At 32.2% G+C, this 17,853-nt stretch overlaps 1 protein-coding gene across 9 annotated transcripts in view; it reads right to left on the reverse strand.

The window, feature by feature from the left end:
• The window catches only part of LOC130903628 (alpha-N-acetylglucosaminidase), a 33,277-nt gene that overhangs the window by 15,105 nt on the left and 319 nt on the right, over nt 1–17,853 (reverse strand). For 6 of the 9 annotated variants that reach the window (XR_009060762.1, XR_009060761.1, XR_009060760.1 and 3 more), the window contains exons 2-8: nt 17,215–17,375; nt 13,712–13,887; nt 10,917–11,135; nt 8,051–8,212; nt 6,856–6,985; nt 4,013–4,158; nt 2,237–2,321 (exon numbers count right to left, since the gene is read on the reverse strand). Coding sequence is in view for 6 of the 9 variants with exons in the window: in XM_057815847.1 (XP_057671830.1) it covers nt 2,237–2,321; nt 4,013–4,158; nt 6,856–6,985; nt 8,051–8,212; nt 10,917–11,135; nt 13,712–13,887; nt 17,215–17,375 (1,079 nt within the window). In the remaining 3 variants the exon portion in view is untranslated. Of the gene's footprint in view, nt 1–2,236; nt 2,322–2,359; nt 2,445–4,012; nt 4,159–6,855; nt 6,986–8,050; nt 8,213–10,916; nt 11,136–13,711; nt 13,888–17,214; nt 17,376–17,853 lie in introns of all 9 variants that reach the window. The other 3 variants (XM_057815849.1, XM_057815844.1, XM_057815845.1) reach the window with 1 other exon arrangement.

Raw genomic sequence — 17,853 nt, forward strand, 5'->3', positions numbered from 1 at the left:
CCAACATAGACAACGAGAGGTCGCTTCAGTTGTGATTGTACTGAAATTATGAAGGTTTTGTACCTCGAAGTCATTCCATTACATTGAGTTATCAATACTGAGGTATACAGTGGACAATGTATGTTGTTTTGACGAAGAAATATCCAGGTGTAGTTAACCGAAATCGGGTTCTTTCACAACAATACAATACTAAATCACATAATGAGAAACTTTCGTGGAATGAGGTCAAAGAGGAATCGACATAAACCGTTATAAAGCTATGTTTGGTACATGGAAGGTAATCGGTTTAGTTGACATAGATTTACCAAATGATATTGAAGACTTGGAAAGACTCTTGAGAACCAGAGAAAATGAAGATACTCACGAGATTGATTGAGAAAACGAATTACTAGATAACAACGATATCATAATGGTCAATGACTATTTAGATATTCAAATTTTGGATAGAAATAAAAGACTTTTTAATGAGTGAGTGAAATCAAATCAAAAAAATTAAAATCAAATAAATATTTTGGTCCATTGGTAGCATTGAATTTCCATCACATCCAGTGACAATTTTTCACTTTTAAGCTCAAATAACGGTTTTGCCGAGGTTCTAAAGAGCTTGTAGGACGTTGGATTTGAACTATAGAATACGATAGGCTATACTTCAAATATTATGGCCGCCTTTTTGCGAGATTATGTAACAAATGAAGTGAATAATAGAAATGGATATTATTTATGAGATACTCTCGTTTGTATTGCTTTCCATAATAAAAAGAATTGAAGTAACACCTATTTATATTACTGTTAAATGTTTAAATTGGTTGTTTAATAGTACCACGTCCAGCAACCTTAATTTAAACATGGATGATCTTTTTTTACTGCACCGGAACAATTTATAAATTAAAACAATTACTTATAACCACTTCTCGGTTTTTGATTGAGCATAAATTGGAAGGCAATGCACCTATGAATATTCTAGTGAACATTGGTGTGGTCGGAGGACATCATGTTCTATTCCTTTTATGCCCATTTCCATTAAAGCTTCCAGCCCTTCCCAGTATTATAGCATCTTAAAATATACGAAACGGTTTTTGTTTATTCTTTTTTTCAGTATCTATCGGAGGTTCTGAATGTACGTTTCCATTTTTCACAATAAAAACACAACAACTCAATTTACACAGTGATTTAATTCAGCGTTTTATATCAAACGTTTCCCGATGAAGAAAATTTGACATTTCCAATTCAATTATCAACACTCCATAGAATAGTTTTGTCTTGACAATAAGTTCCAACTAACTTTTCAAGAAAACATTCTTTGAGATATACACTCCTGGACAAAATTAACGAATTTCATTAATCTTAATATTCACAATATAAACACAAAATAAAACTAAGTTACATTGAATTAATAATGAACATCTTTGAATTAGTCGAATATGACCTTAACATAATCTCATTTTTCACAAAAAAGTGTGTTTATGCTGGAAATTGAAAAAAAAATCAATAAAAGAGAATTCATTTATGTGGATCGACTCTAATACCGCCTCCTCTACATCTCATCACTGCATCACGGCATCAAATATTCAACAAAATCTTGGGGTATATTCTCCCATTCTTCATTAGTGACATTTATGAGTTGATTTTAATTAGACAATGAGAAAGTATGACTTCGATTTCTCTTTTTGAGATAGTCTCATATATTCATATCAGGATTCTTAGGTGGTCACTCTAATAAATGAATATTGACATCATGTAAGTAGCCAATAACCAGTCTAGCCACGTGGGACGAGCTTTGACCTGCGTGGATGGAAAATTGGACCCAACAAACGAAGCATAATGTTGTCTAAGTAATATTGGACCTCTTACGTATAGGGATCAATTCCGTACGAGCATCGAACCAAATTCCTCCTCAAAACATTCTAGAGCCACCACCAAAAGATGTGAAGATAGTGAAGCTTTCACGTTGCAATCACCACGCTCACGTCCATCTGGAGCTTTTTTAGCAGATTGTTGTTGACTTTTCTGTTTCTGAGAGCATCATCATCCATTTGATTAGTTTAAAACGAATTACTATCAAAACAAGATTATGTGATACTATAGTGAACTCAAATAACAACTGTTACCATCAGACAAGGTCCACGTCCTACTTGCATACATTAAGTTATCAATATGAGTTGTGAGTTAATTTTGTCCTTGAGTTTATGTGGTCGATTGATAATTTCCACCATCATTCAGATAAAGTTCAACATACCAAAGGTACACTGGTTATTAAAGCTTTAGCTCTTTCCAAATCAGACCAATATTGATTGTTATAAAACAACCACCCCTGCATTAACCTAAAAAAGCAAAAGAGATTTTAGAATATTCAACTTACTTTCGGAACTGAAGTCAAGAGTGCTTCCACTCTTGAACGAGTCCAAAAGAAGAATGAATGAACAAAAAGCCATCCTTGCATTATCCTGCGACAAAATAAATATGATATAATATAAATATAAACAATCTAAAACAAATATTGATTATTTTGAAATAAAAAATTGAGTATTTTGCTTTGTTTTGTAGAGTGTGTAAGCTAATAGAGAAATTATTATTCAGGCTATCAAGTAATCAAAAAAAGTTCGCTTGGACAATTTAAGAAAAGTTGGTAATGAGATAAAATAGAAATCAGGAAAATGAGTAAGAGATCATATTTTTTTCACGACTACCAAAAAAAATCCTCCTAAACGGCTTGACTGATTTGAATGCGTTTGGATGATATCCTGGATGGTTTAGATTCACAAATCAGCAGATGAAGCTGTAGTTGGTATTTAGGTTATTAATCTATACTGCAACTAAACGGATCAGCTTGAATGGATTTTTGTGTGTGCATACAATTGAGGTTCTGGAAAATCCAGATTCTTAAATCATCACGGTAGGTGGAGTTCCATTTTTGTGTGTATACGAGTGGAAATATAAGTATGATTTCACAATTAGTCCATAACAGTCTATTGAATGGATCGGCGGAAGATCAATTGACGAATTGACGAATAGTCGAACATCGATTATTTATCAGAGCCAAGACTGTCATGCACTCAAATATAAAGGAGAACCGGCCAGTTTCTGTTGAGTGTCTCAATCTAACCTAATCTATACCATTCTAACGCTTACAATTTCCAATTCTCTTGGCATTTGCTATGACTGTTAACAAGTCACAAGGTCAAACTGTCGATTGATGGGTTGGCTCAAAAAAAATTCGGTCTTTAAACATAGGTCATTATATGTTTATTATATAATTGTATGTTTTTCCAGAGCTGGAAAACCATTTATTCATTGATATTCCTCATGGATTGATTGTTAAACAAATTATTGATTAGAACGAATTCTTTTTAGAAAAATTGATAAAGAATCATGAAATTATCATATTATTGATTTTTTATTTCATACTTCCTTTGATAACCCAATGGCTTAAAAACATGCGTCTTCTCTCTATTCCTAGTTGTTTGAGTAAGAGGCAAACTGATTGTATAAAAGTTTGTATCATCAGTAATACATCTAGTTTCCATATCAACGATTACAAGAATGCAACGGTTTCTTTGTATCACCTCTAAACAATTAATGGATCTAAATAATAATTTATCATCATAGTAAAACCTACTAATGGAGCACGGGAACGCATGTATTCAGAAAAAAAAACATTCGTCTTATTGTATAAATGCGAGCAAAAATATTCAAACAAATTGCCAAAGTTCAAGTCAAGTTCCTTCAATCACAGCCATTCAATTTTTTGGTTTTTCATCGCCTTAAAAATTGATTCAAGTAGTAGGTTTGAACCTGGATATACATCAATCAATACCGTTTGGATGTTTTTGGTATGATTGTTTATAAACTCTCACCAAATTCAACCCTTAACCATTATGCTGTCTAATAGATTTTGCGGAAATTATTGAAAAGATAATACATATTTTTGTTATTACTTATTAAAAACTATGATAAATGGGATCAAAAGATTTTTAAATAATATTTTTGGGTTCAAAAGGATATTGATACATACCAAACAGCTTCGGGATCTACAGCTGTCATAGCAGCAAATATACTTTGTCCAACATTTGATAAATAAGTAAGGTCAGTTGTGTAAGGATCATTTTCATTGAAACTGTCACAATTATACACGTGATCGGTTCCGAATTCTTTCGTTTGCTATAAAATAATACAAATCTTCATTTTAATCGAACTCTGACATGATATTTTCAGCACTAAATCAAATAGAAGAGAAATTGAAGATTTACCCAGTGAAAATTCTACAAATTATATTCATTAACTGATGTTAGATTAAGCGAAAGAATGAAAAATTGTTTAAATAGAATATACTGGTTAGCGAGAGGGTGGTTGATGTACTATGGATATGAGATCCTCAGCTCAAATCTGCGCTTTGAATTCTTGTTGCGTATTAAGAAATAGTTTGAGCATTAGAAGGGGGTATGGCCCCAGTCGTATGGGTGCAGATACCTTGGTAAACTCTACCAACCTTAAGGACACTATTCAAGATTGCCAAAGGATTATGGAAAAGAGGATACAAGACACATCCTACGCAATTGCCAAATAAAACTTCTGGAGAGCCTCCTTGGACTAAAGCAGATATTCTCAAATACATTTTGTATACCGATTAGTTTGGTGATTAATTAGTTTCTAGTGTCTGACACATTTTTCACAAGATTACTTCAATAAAATCTTTCACTTAAATTAAAACGACTTCAACATCTAGTCAAATATTTATAATTTCGAAATGTGCTGGAATGAAATTACTACAGAGGTTTTCTTAATGTTGCCAATAGACAAACAAATCGTCGTTTTTGCAAATACTAATAATACTGAACACACTGTTAAGTGCTATAACTACATCAATAGTTAATCTGTCGATATTTACAAAAAGACTACAAAGATGTTTCAGTAGAATTGATATTTTTGCAGTTTTCTACTCAGTCTGCAAGCTGTAAACTCTCAAGCATTCACAAAGTTTAGCATATTAATTTTTGTTTAGAATTTTATTTCCATTGTTGTGTTCAAATTTATCGAACATTTCAACTCAAAAGAAACTTTTAGTCGAAAGCCCTGTTTCCAGGAGGAAATTTCGTACTTCTTTAAATAGCAACTCTTTTAGAAAACATTCCGCAATACAACTGGGAATTAGGTCGAAAATACAGTCAATAACTTCAAAAACCATATAGAAATGGTAAAAGGGTTTGATCACTCCACAGCAGCAATTTTTAAATGGCATCAGCTGATTTTTTGACATATTTTTGGACTGCTCAATTAGGTTCAACAAGGACTTTTCATTTTTTTATTATTAGTTCTCGAGATATACTCTAAAGTAGAAAATGATTAGAGAGAGTTCGTGGGTTTATTAACATGAAGTGTTTTCTTAAAGCTGAAGAAGATGTTATAATTTATGTATCATATCTATTAAAATAAAGTTTTTTACAGAAATAATGCATAACATAAGAAATTATGATATACAAGCAATCCAAATTTTTGCTTTGAAATGACAATGATCAACTGCAAACAAAAGGATGTAGCATATTCTAGTTATTAAGGATAATAACCGTATTCCACAAATATATACAGTTTAATACTCCGTTATTACCTTAAGACAACGGTCCCAGAAATACCAGGTCTGACCTAGAGATGGCGGTAATTGCTTGAAAAATATGAATTTTTTAGAAAGTACACAATCTACACAGCATATGTTTTAAGTTTGAAGAGTTAATATATCTTTGGCAGCCATCAATAGTGAAGCCTTAGATTAACCGATATAGAAGCTGAACTAAATTCTACTGGAGGTGATGACTCCAGAGGTTTTGGAGAAAATCAACAAAGCAGTAGGAATAGCAGGAATTTAAAAATCATGAAGATATTTCCATCGAGTATTTGATACTGTTTCACAGAAATGAAGCGTTTCAGAACCATTACTTCATATCCAAAACAAAGTAACAAGTAACAACTAAAAAGTTGGAGATCCGGCTCCAAAGAAGATAAAGACCCTTCCATCTGCAGGCAAGGTCAGGGCGTCGGTTTTTTGTGATGCCAGTAGGATAATTTCCAACTATCAACGGCGAGTATAATGCAAGTTTATTGCAGCTTTTGAGCTAAGAAATCAAACATATATAGCCGCTTTCAACCAAGAAGGAAGTGTTGTTTATCATGGCAATGCATCAACTCCCACATCCGTTATTGCAATGGCCAAAATTGATGAATTAAAGTTTGAATTGCATTCTATTCGTCAGATTTAGCCCCTTTGGATTATTTCCAGACTTGTGATCATTCTCAGCAATGAGATTTGATGTCGGCAGTGGCTATTTTGTGGAGCGTCTTGAGCTTATTGAACATCGCTCGGAAAAGTTTATTGAGCTAAAAGGAGGTTACGTTGAAAATAAACACATTTTTCCAAAAAGTTTCTGTGTTTTCTTTGTTGGACTAATTACCATCCTCGTAGAAGTCATCCCTCAATTGAAAATGCATGTTAAAAAGAAGAATTTATATAGAAATATAAGAAAATGAATATTACCAACTATTCCAGATATTGCAGCTCAATTACATCAAAGTCCTTCGAGTTAATTTAGTGTTTTTAGTGCAGAAACAGAGATTGGGAGTCCACGTAAAACTTCTGTGTAATCCATATCACAGAACTTAAAGAAAGATGATGATATAACCATAGTTTTAAGTTTTAAACCTTATTAGGTTGAGTTAGAAAAAAATACAATTATGAGAATATCGTTGTCACCCAAAATTTCAAATGTTCAATTAAAGTTATTTCGTTTTTGTTTGTTTATCATGATATCTCATGCTATGTTAATTTTTAGTACGTTTCTGTTTCCTCTTCTCTCCGTCTCCTCTTACCTCTTCAAGAAACATTTTTCCAATAACGTTAAAAAGATTTTCCGTTGGTTCAAGAAAATATGGACAACAATAAGATTCATTGAAATGATTCCATACATTCATTTTAGTCACATTGACATCAGGATATAATCTGAAAAAAAAAAGAAAATAAGCCTAGTTCACACGAGACCAAAAGTACCTTGGTTAAGAAAATGCGCGTTTCGTGTAGGAATGGATATAGAAAGACTAACTATCAATGAAGTTTAAGTAAAAATCAAAGTTACAAATAGTGGATTGATAAGAAGATCCGATTAGATCACATACGAAACATGTAGACAAATATTGAATACATAACCTAAAGAACAGCACAGAAGAAAAATATTAACTAAGATAGTTCGGACATAAAAAGACATAAGAAAGATCAACGAAACTACTGAGAATGGACGTGAAGAAATACCACAAACGAAGGATCGGAAGCAATAGAAAAAAATTTGAAGAAAATACCTAAAACCAGGATCAATTCACTCATCTCAGAAATTCAGGATTACTGAGCACAAAAATAGTAAAATGGATATCAAACGCTGTTAGTACTTTATAAGTTGCTCTCGTAAGTTTCGGTATTAGAACAAAGTTGTTCTCTCACACATTTTTGTGTAAAAAAATTTTTGGTAATTTTTTCTCTATTGGTTTGGTGGCCCTGAATAACAGATTCATTTTGACAGCTGACTGAAATTATATTTTCAATGAATTTTAATGAGTTTTTCGACATGTAGTCATGAAATTTGGACAAAACATACAAATATGCAGTGAAAAAAACTTCTGGAAAAGAATTAACCTTAAAATGAATGGATAATTTAATATATTGAAATTATTATGTGTCAATCAACGTGATATTCCGCTTGCAACATGAGCTTTTTTCTAACTTTAGCAAAATTTTACATTCAAATTATATTTCCAATGTCATCTGTCAAATATGAATCAGTGCTACCAACCAACTTATACGTTATGGGGTAATTTCCCTAACCATCAGAACTTTTGTTGAAATGGAAAGCCTTTTGTCATTTGTGTTTTAATATACTATTCGACATATCAAAAGAAGTTTGAGAAGTAACAGAGTGTGATATAAATTCTCATTCAAATTTATCACTTACAAAAACAGAAGATCCCAAGTTTGGAAAACCCAATCCGGTTTTCAGGAAACAGATCTAATAATTACCTTTTAATAGCTCTCGGTAAGTGGCCAGCAAATGCTGGTAGTACTGGAATTATACCCAAACTACGCATCCTTTCTAAAATCTTTTTCTGTATCCATATTGATCTCTCGTGCCAATGAGTAGATAAAGGTCCACCCCATCCTCGCATGTTACCCATCCGTAACCTATAATCATATTTTATCTTTATTCGAATCCCAATAGCGAGTTTAATAGAATTACTTTTAATATTGGTAAAATTCTTGTACAGAAAAGGTTTAAAATTCTAAAATTCTATATCGTTTTAGGAGTGCCCAAATCGTCTGGTTAAACTTCTGTACATGTTCATTTGTATTAAAGACCATACCATGTCCTCAATTTTTGAAAGTTGAAGATTTCGTGAATCTTCGTGGTACCTGCTCCATTATAACTAATAGATGCAGTGTGGATAGCATAACTTCTTCTTCTTCTTCGTACGTTAGGACTTAGTCCTGTACTTGCATTAATTGTTTCCTAGCTGCAGCTGAGATGATGAAGACCAGCTTTCATATCAAATTGTCATTTAGTTATAATGTTTTCTGCTCTGGTTTCTACCGCTTATGTCACTACTGGTCTCATACAGGACTTGTATATTCTAACTTTCCTCTTGGTAGACATATATTTTTCCTGCCAAATCCCTCAGGTACCCTGATATTAATGACGCCTTTGTTGTTTGAGCTTTCACTTCATTCTTTAGATTTCTATTACTTGTTAAATTCACTCCTGGATATTTGGATGACATCAATTGTACTACAATCTGATCGTTTATCACGAGTTTACATCTTCTTGGTTCTCTGGATACTGTAAAAGATTTGGTTTTCTTCAGAGATGATTACTGCATCTTCAGCATATCAAACTATTTTTATATCTTTGTTTCCCATTCGGTGTCCTCTTCCAGCTTGTTTTAACTCGTTTATAATCTCATCCAAGAACGGACTGAGGCTGTTTCGTATAGCTTGTAAGAGAAATTAAAAAAGAAAAAATTGTTCAAGTGATCTTAAATGGGGCCTTTGATGTTTTCAAATTTGTTTGTTGAGCTTGATATATTTACAATTGTGAGAGCATTTAATTTCGGACTTTTTTTTCGGTTGTTTTCTCTGGAATGTATAAACTATACAAAGTATCAGCACAAAATATTAACAAGACAAGAAGAGTCACGGCCAATTTATACCAAATACAAAAAAATAAGAGTGAAACTTCATTTCCACCAAGCTAAAAATCTGTAACATAGCTGAAATGTTTAAAATATGATTAGAAATGAACGAAGTTCCATATCATTCCCGCGCGTGAAAAAAATTTTATTCAAGGTCAATGTCAAAAAAATAGTTTTTTCGCGATTTTCAGTAAAACGATGAGTTTTATCATAAAAATACATCAAACAATAATTGTAGATCATGAATTTTCTACAAAAAATTTATGAACACTTTTTCACCTACGAGCTACCATTTCTGAGATATAATGATTCAAAAATTTGTTATAATTGTCATAATATGTTTAAGTATGCCACTCATGAATTTAGAAGCACCCGGTATATTTGCGAATACATTCAGATGTTCTCTTTTTGACAATCATATAAGGGACTTTGCGTGAAGATTTTTTCTAATAAATGTGAAACATTGAATATCGATTTGTCATTAAATATTTGTTATTGAAAGGCTATATACCTAAGCAAATTAAAGAGAAGTTAGACATTGTATACAGAGACTTTGCATCATTATTTATAACTGTATTATTCACACGTTCAATCGTATCAACTTTTTCGACAACCTAGCAGGCTAAAGAGATTTCTGCTTATCAAAAAAATGTATTTGATAGATGAATTTTGCCACCCGCTCATTAGATGCTGCGTTTGGTCACTTTAGACTCAAAACGCATTCGAAAAAATATTTTCTTCCTTATTGACGTGGTTTGAGCATCATTGCTTCACCAGATAAAGGGAAAATTTTAGAAAAGACCATATTTAAAGAAATGGAAAGTCTTCATTAGATATGGCCCTCAGTGGCTTTTGTTATTTCTCGACCTAGAATTTTTATTTATAGGAAACGTCTTTTTTTGACAGCAGGAGTGCAATTATTATTTGGAATGATAGACTGGTTCACATGTACCATTTTTTGCGAAATTTAGACTATTACCAATAACTTCACCAATGGAAAAAAACTCTAGGGTTTATTATTGTTTATTGATGTATCCCAACACTACATGAATTTTTTAAATCCTCAATATCCGTGTTCAATATGTTTAAATATTTTTTTTGTGTCAGAGAGACGCAACGCGATTGAAACCCGTTTTCAGCTACATTTCCAGGGTTCTGTGAAAATTATACATAATTGAGCTACAGTTTCGGTAGTCGAAACATTTTTTTAGAAAATTTACTGATCATTTTTTTCAAATTTCCAAATTTTTAAAAATTTTTCGATATAAAAAACACCAAACACTCATTTTTTTCATTGATTGTAATTTTTTTTCAGCTTCTTTTCGGACCTTTCCTTAAACTTTCTAGGTAATAACACGAATCGAATGATACCTTGGTAGTAATTTTCGGAGACTAATGAAAAATAGTAAATGATACTATGATTAAAGTTAACCCAGAGCATCTCTGATTTATAGACTACATTGGAAAATGTTAACGGTTATGTAAAAAATGTAGGGTTTCTTTGTTAGGTCTGAAACTTTTCATACCCTCGTATGTGACATAAAACATTCTGATGCATCAGTGCTATATGTCAGTGTTGTTATATTATTAATTGAACCAAAATTTTCATCTTCTACATGAATTTTCAGTGAAATATTCAAAAAGATATGATATAAGAAGATTTTCTCATAGTTGAAAGACATACTAGAAGTTCTTCTTACCAAGATAAAAATGCTGGACCCGTAAAATGTTCATCGATATCTCCCTGCGTGAAATTAAGCTTTTTATATACTCTTTCCCAAATAGCTTCTTGCCCATTGAAAGCTAAAACTAAATTGAAGGAATTCAATGCCATCCAATCGATGTGATTTTCCCATTGAGTCCAATCCCACCAAACAAAACTGTAACTGGTAGTACATGTATTTTGGTAATATCTAAACCTGTAATTCAAAATAAAGGATGAAAGGAATTCTGTAAATTGTATAGATAAACTTTTTTTGTTAGTCTCAGGGACCGCGACCTATATAAAATGGATTAATTAAAAAGCAAATCCGTCTACAACTAGTTGATAACCGAGTAGTTTAAGTGCTTTCAAGATGGCCAAGAAGATGTTGAAAGATGATTCTCGTTTGTTAAATGAGTATTCGTGCGATTAGTGACGATGTTTATTTTTTTTATCGGCAGCTACTGGTTTTGGGAATAAGAAAAAACAATTGAAAATATTTTCGAATAATACAATGTCCCGTCTACAACTAGTTAATAACCAAGTGTTTATATTCAAAAATAATTTAATTTTATGAAGCATTTGACACTAATTTCTTCAATAATAAATTTAATTTTTATGAGATTTCCAAAACTATAAGACTATATTGCTTGGATTAGAGATTCATGAATTTTCGATGTGAATTGATAATCTGGAATCACAACTGTCTTAGAATCATAGAACTACCCAGCATTGGACAAATATTTCTATAATAACACATTTTTCTTATTCTGTTCCATTTTTTTTCATTAATTCAGATCCTTTTCATCTAGCAGTCCAACTATCTGAGCTTATTGTCAATTATTCAATCCGGAATTCTTGAATGGTTTACCAGTTACCAGATTGTTTGCAGAATTTTGTGACATCTTCTTTTTTCCAATTCCTTCAGTTATTTTTCCCTCTTACATCAACAATGGATTTCAATACAATTTCGACAGAATATTTTTGCTGATTCAGACTTAAGACTTTTTCCTTCACGTAATACCTCATTCTCACTAGATTCTCTTTTAAATATTGGTAGAAAAATAAAAATATTTTCTTGACATGGTTTTCCAGAATATTAATGTTCCAATTGACGTCGGCTGAAGAAGAATTTATTTATGAATGTGGTATCGGTTGAATTAATCACATATCGATCTTGATCTTACCTTTTTGGGTACTTTCAGTGACTAATTTCTTTTGCTTTTAGTTCCTACCCATTAGTTTTCCTCTCTTTGTTTTTATTTTAATCAACGTTCCGTAATTTTGACTCCATTATTTCATCCTTTTCCTAAAATTCAATTGAATCCGCTATTATTTCCATTTTTTTTCTTCTCATTTCTCTTCAAGTGATTTCATATCTGCTTCTTCACGGATTACCTCATTCAGCATTGCTTTTCTGGCATCCTTCGTTCCTTTTACCGCTTCAAATGAAATTCTACATGTCTTCGTTCAATTATGCTGATTACTGTTATCAACTTTCTTGGTTACACAGCTTTATTCGATGATTATTGTATAATTTCTGTGATTTTTATGATGATTTACCTGTTCGGTGAGATTTTGGCTGATACGAGCATATTTAATTTTTTCTTTTTCATTTAAAAATCAAAACAAAAGTCTAATTATTCGCTGATAATATTCTCATTGTGAACTTGTTGCTTGTATCATAAACATTATTTATATATTTCTCGCTGCCAGAAAAACGTAGGGGGATGCCCATCCATCCTGAAAATACATCCCTCGTATGCGTTGGCAAGCAGATTCGGGAACATATTTTGCAGGCCCGAATAGATCTGGATTATCTGGATTATCAAACAAGTGAAAGCCTACTCGAAAACCTCAACTACGAATGACATTATTGAATAGCATGAGAATTTTCTTGAGCTCATACATGTGAATTAGGTGATTATTATCCCGAATTTTGTAAATTGAACATCTGTAAATAGTTTACAGCGTTGGTCGATGATTATTAATCCATCTACACAATTCCAACCTATGGATTTCATCTCCAGGATGTAGTCGTTGAACCATTTGAATATAATATGAGTACAGATGATTTTTTTGTGAGATTCTGATCCTTTTTGAATAAGTAACATTAAATTCTCGAGATATTAGTCTAGTGTTCATAGTAACAACGTCAATAAAGTCATCTTCCTGCGCTACATCTACATTTTTAGTGTTTGTTGTTATTTTTAATACAGTTGATACAATGTATTATTATCTGACATTTTTATTATTCATAGTCAAACACATTTTTTTCACTAAGAAAACCTGGAAGATTATCCAATTATTGTGATCTGATCATTATCACGATCAATGAATAATTTTGTCAATCACCTTGAGGATTAATAAAAAAAGGACACTTTTTAAAATCCATAATCACCCTGTATAGTAGTGATGTTCTTTTTAAAACCTTGTTACCACTTTCGTCTTTTCTTCAATTAATCTTTTATTTTTTTAGTCAGTAGTTTGAATGTAATTTTCATTGATCTGATTTTTTTTCTTTAATATTGGTATCAAAATTGATTTTTATCATTCTTTCAGCTTCTCTCTATCTCCCGTTTTCATTTAACTGCTGTTTGTACTTTGCGGCTTTTGCTCTTTGATCAATATTTTTGTTTATGACTGATTTCAAGATGAAAATAAAAACAAGTATTGCGAAATATCAGTGAAACTACGACATGAACAGGAAACGTTCGAATACTCGATTTCTCTACTCATCGAGGATTTCCGTTCAAATACACAAACACAAATAAGACAAAATCGATTGTTTACCTATCGTTTAAGGTAATGGTAACATTAGCTTCGGGTAAGTCTTCCGGCAAATCCAACTGTGAGGCCTCCCAGGAAATGTGACAATTACAAAAATACTTTAAATAATAATTAAATCCCGTCGCAACAGCAACACCAGTCGTACCAACTATTTTTACTATTTTATTCTCTTTCCACACCTACAAAACAATAATTGGATATCAATGTGTAAACTTTAAAACACTCAAATTAGGTTTATAACTGTAGATGGTCACCAGAAAACAGGTTAATCTAGAAACGTAAGACCTGCGAAGACCAGCATCGCAGTGGTTGATCAAATGAGGTGTTGACTCTCCAGATTTTTTGAGGAAAATCCACAAAGCATTACTAAATGATCGTCGACTGAAAGATGCGAGATGGTAGAAATAATACGCAATTTAGAAGGTGTGGTACATCGCATATTAACTGAAAATTTGGACACAAGAAAGCTATGTGCAAGATGGGTGCCCCAATTGCCACCCATCGAGTGTTTGGCACTGTTTCAAAGAAATAAAGCGTTTCAGAATCATTACTACACACCCGAAGAAACTGCAGACAAGGTCAGAGCGTCGGTTTTTTGGGATGTGCATGGGATAATTTTCATTGACTATTTTGAAGAAGGAAAAATTATAACGACGAGTATCCCGGAAGCTTGTTACAACGTTTTAGCGAAGAGATCAAGCAAAAACAGTCGCATTTAGCTAAGAAGTGTTTTTTAATCAAGACAATGCACCAGATCACACATTCGTTATTTCAATGGACAAAACTAATAGATTGAAGTTTGAATTGCTACCTCATGCACCCTATTTTCTAGATTTAGTCCCCTCGGATTATTTCCTATTCCCAGACTTGAAAAAATGGCTTCGTGGTCACAGATATTCCAACAACGGTAGTCGGTAGTTGATGGCTATTCTGAGGAGCTTAACTATTCTTATTATAAAAAGGGTATCGAACGAGATTACGCTGAAAAATTAAAATATATTTTACAAAAATATTTCTTTGGTACTCCTGGAATGATTCTCGTATAGAGGAGATTATTGATGATGTTATGGGAATTCGAAAGTCAACAAATGGATGACTCAGTCCAATATTCTTAAATTAAAATCAGCAAAAAAATGAGGATACTTAGAAAAAGCCAGAAATTTAGTGGCACAAATATATGGATTCACTAAGATCATGTGTAAAATGAAAAGGTCTAAGAAAAAAAATTACTGAAGATCTTTGAAGAAAAAGATCATAAAGCATATTTCAAATGAAAGTCAATAAACTGATTATAAATAATGAGATGTATGACTTAACCTAACCTAACCTAAGATTCCCAGCAAGGCAGATAAACGGAAAAAGAAGAAGACAGAAAAAGAAAAATTCCTAGAAACAAACGCAGACAATGAACTACAAACATTTAACGAGTCCATTGGATCGAGACGGAGATGAGGAAATTAAGGATCTTATACAAGAATTTGGAGAAAAAACTTTGGATCTATTTGGGATTACAGAAACAAAAAAGTCGAGCGAAAATTAAACAAGAAAATGAAAAGGAACGGAATGATCGATAAAATTAACGTATTGTCCAAATAAATGAGCAGGATCTAAAGTAGAACGAAAAAAATTGAGTCAAGAACGAAATGATTGATATCATTAATGTATGGTCCAAATAAATGAGCAGAATCTAAAGTAAAACGAAAAAAATTGAGTCAAGAACTTAATAGAAGATGCTGAAAACAGATTAATATTATTGGTTAGGTGGTATTGGTTGAGGCCCTCAACTAGATTCCCAGATATCTGAATGAGCTGAATTTGTAGTCTGGTGGTTGGATCCTTTGTGGCTGGAGCTCCCAACCTGGCAGCTGTAGAATTGCGGACAAGAAAAATAAAATTGGGAAGAAAACGGGAATACAGATGGAAATTACTAAAGAAACGAGTAGGTAAAACAGATTTGGTTTAAAAGGAAATTATGTTATAATAAGAGAAACTGAATGTATATTTTTTAAAATATAACCAAACAGAAAATTATAATACAAATGATGCTTAAAACAAAAGGAAATCCAGAATTAAATTTTTGTGAGGACAATGAAAAACTTCAACTGCAAACACTCAATGTTCGTGACAATATTGTTGAAAATTTGGAACAAATTTGAACAACCCCCCTTACACCCACCTCGTATAATATTTTCATGAATTAATTATTGAAGATCAAGGTTCAGATATAATAAAAAAAGTGTGTTTGGTTATTACTTTTTCTTATTATTCGATAAATCGTCAATTTCTAGAGGATACATTACAGAAATTTCGTTAAAAATGCATTTATTCTTTCTGAATACGAAATACCTAACCTAACCTAACCTAATCTAACCTTACCTAGCCTAACCTAACCCAACTTAACCTAATCCAACCTAACATAACCTAATCTGCTAAGATGCTGAAAACAGATTAATATTATTGGGAGATTTTGATGAAACGGTTGTGAAGAAAGACGAACAAAGCAATGACACAATTGGTATATATGAACAGAAAGAAAGAAATTAAATTACAGTGAGCTTGATAAACTTTTGTGTATTTAAGTGACACAAGATCAAAATTGAATATAATACGAAAATCAATGGATTGTGAGAAAACATGCAAGACATGGTCATTGAAGTAATCTAAGGGACCTGGGAAAACTGATGCGAAAAGATATAAGAAGAAAATTAGGAAAATTAGAAACTTTTCTTCAAAGTTCTAAAAACAGGAGAGAAATTAAACAACAGGAGACAAATGAAGAATAGAGTTACATTGAGACAAGATTAACAATAAATTTTAGTGCGTCGAACTGAATATTAACAAGAGTTAGTTGATGTAGAAGAAGATGAAGGAAAGGAATAATTGATACAAACAGAAGAATTTGAAAAAGCAGTTCAAAAGCTAGAAAGAAGTGAAGCAGCTCGACAATATCACATCAGAAAATCTACAAAATTTGAAGAAATGTGTACCAACTCTTACAAAGATAATTTTCACAAAAAAATGGTAGTGACTTCTGGGTACTAAGAAACTCACTCAAAAGTGAAACTACAGAATCAGAAATGGAATATTTACTCAGAGTCGAAGGTGTTACCAGAAAAGATCGACTACGACACGAAATAATAAGCGAAGATTTGGATATCAAACCTGGGAATGAAACAATTAGGAGACAACGGAAATCTTGAAAAATATTACGAATCAAGGCTGCGAGTTTCTACGATTATGTGCAGCAGATGTGAGGCATTATATACACCATCCAGGCAGTGCTGCTGATCTTCACTGACAAACAAAGAATGAAGCAAAGTGAAGAGAAGAAAAAATCGATACCCTTCGAATAATGTCACTCGACTAGAAATATATTTTGAAAAATTCATGGTTAATGCGGAGCTGTGGGATTTGGAGTTTTGTGTATGAATTTTGATGTTTTTTTACATTTTAAAAATACTTATTCCTCAAGTTTTTGTTGGAAAGTCTTGTATAAATACTATTACCTTGAAGAGATCTTTATTTTCTGACTTAAGCTGTGGGTCAACTAATATTAGAAAATCCGTTGACCTGGATCCAATTACCCTACGAACCAAGTCTTTTGCTGCTTCAGTTTGAACATTTGCGTCAGTGTTGGGTTTAATATGACCCAATGTTTCTTGAAACTCTGAAAAATTTCATGAAAAGCTCATATAAAACAGGAACATGTATAAATTATCAAAAATTTTCGTTAGTTACCATATTTTTTAGAAAAGTTATTTAAATTGAGTTGAAATATTCAGCACTCAAACAACATTCAAAAACAGATAAATATTCAATAACATTGCTTAGAGAAGGGGGTTTGAAGAAAGACACTTTGGAAGACATTTTCTAGTGGGTGACAGCGAATATTGCGTTTACAGATACCTCATGACATAATTAGAAAACGTGAATCAGAATTGTTTATCATAATCTCAACAACAACACTCAAAAACATTAGCAGACAACACTCCAGAGGAGTCCAGCCTAAGCCTCCAACCAATCAGTAGGCTTATAGAACGTTTCTTTCTGCTCGATACACTTAAATATACACAAACAAACACAGTTACAAAATCATTCATAAATTGAAACTCACGAATCATTTCAATCTTCTAGCATTCAAAATT

This window comes from Diorhabda carinulata, chromosome 2, assembly GCF_026250575.1.
Source record: "Diorhabda carinulata isolate Delta chromosome 2, icDioCari1.1, whole genome shotgun sequence".
NCBI lineage: Eukaryota > Metazoa > Arthropoda > Insecta > Coleoptera > Chrysomelidae > Diorhabda > Diorhabda carinulata.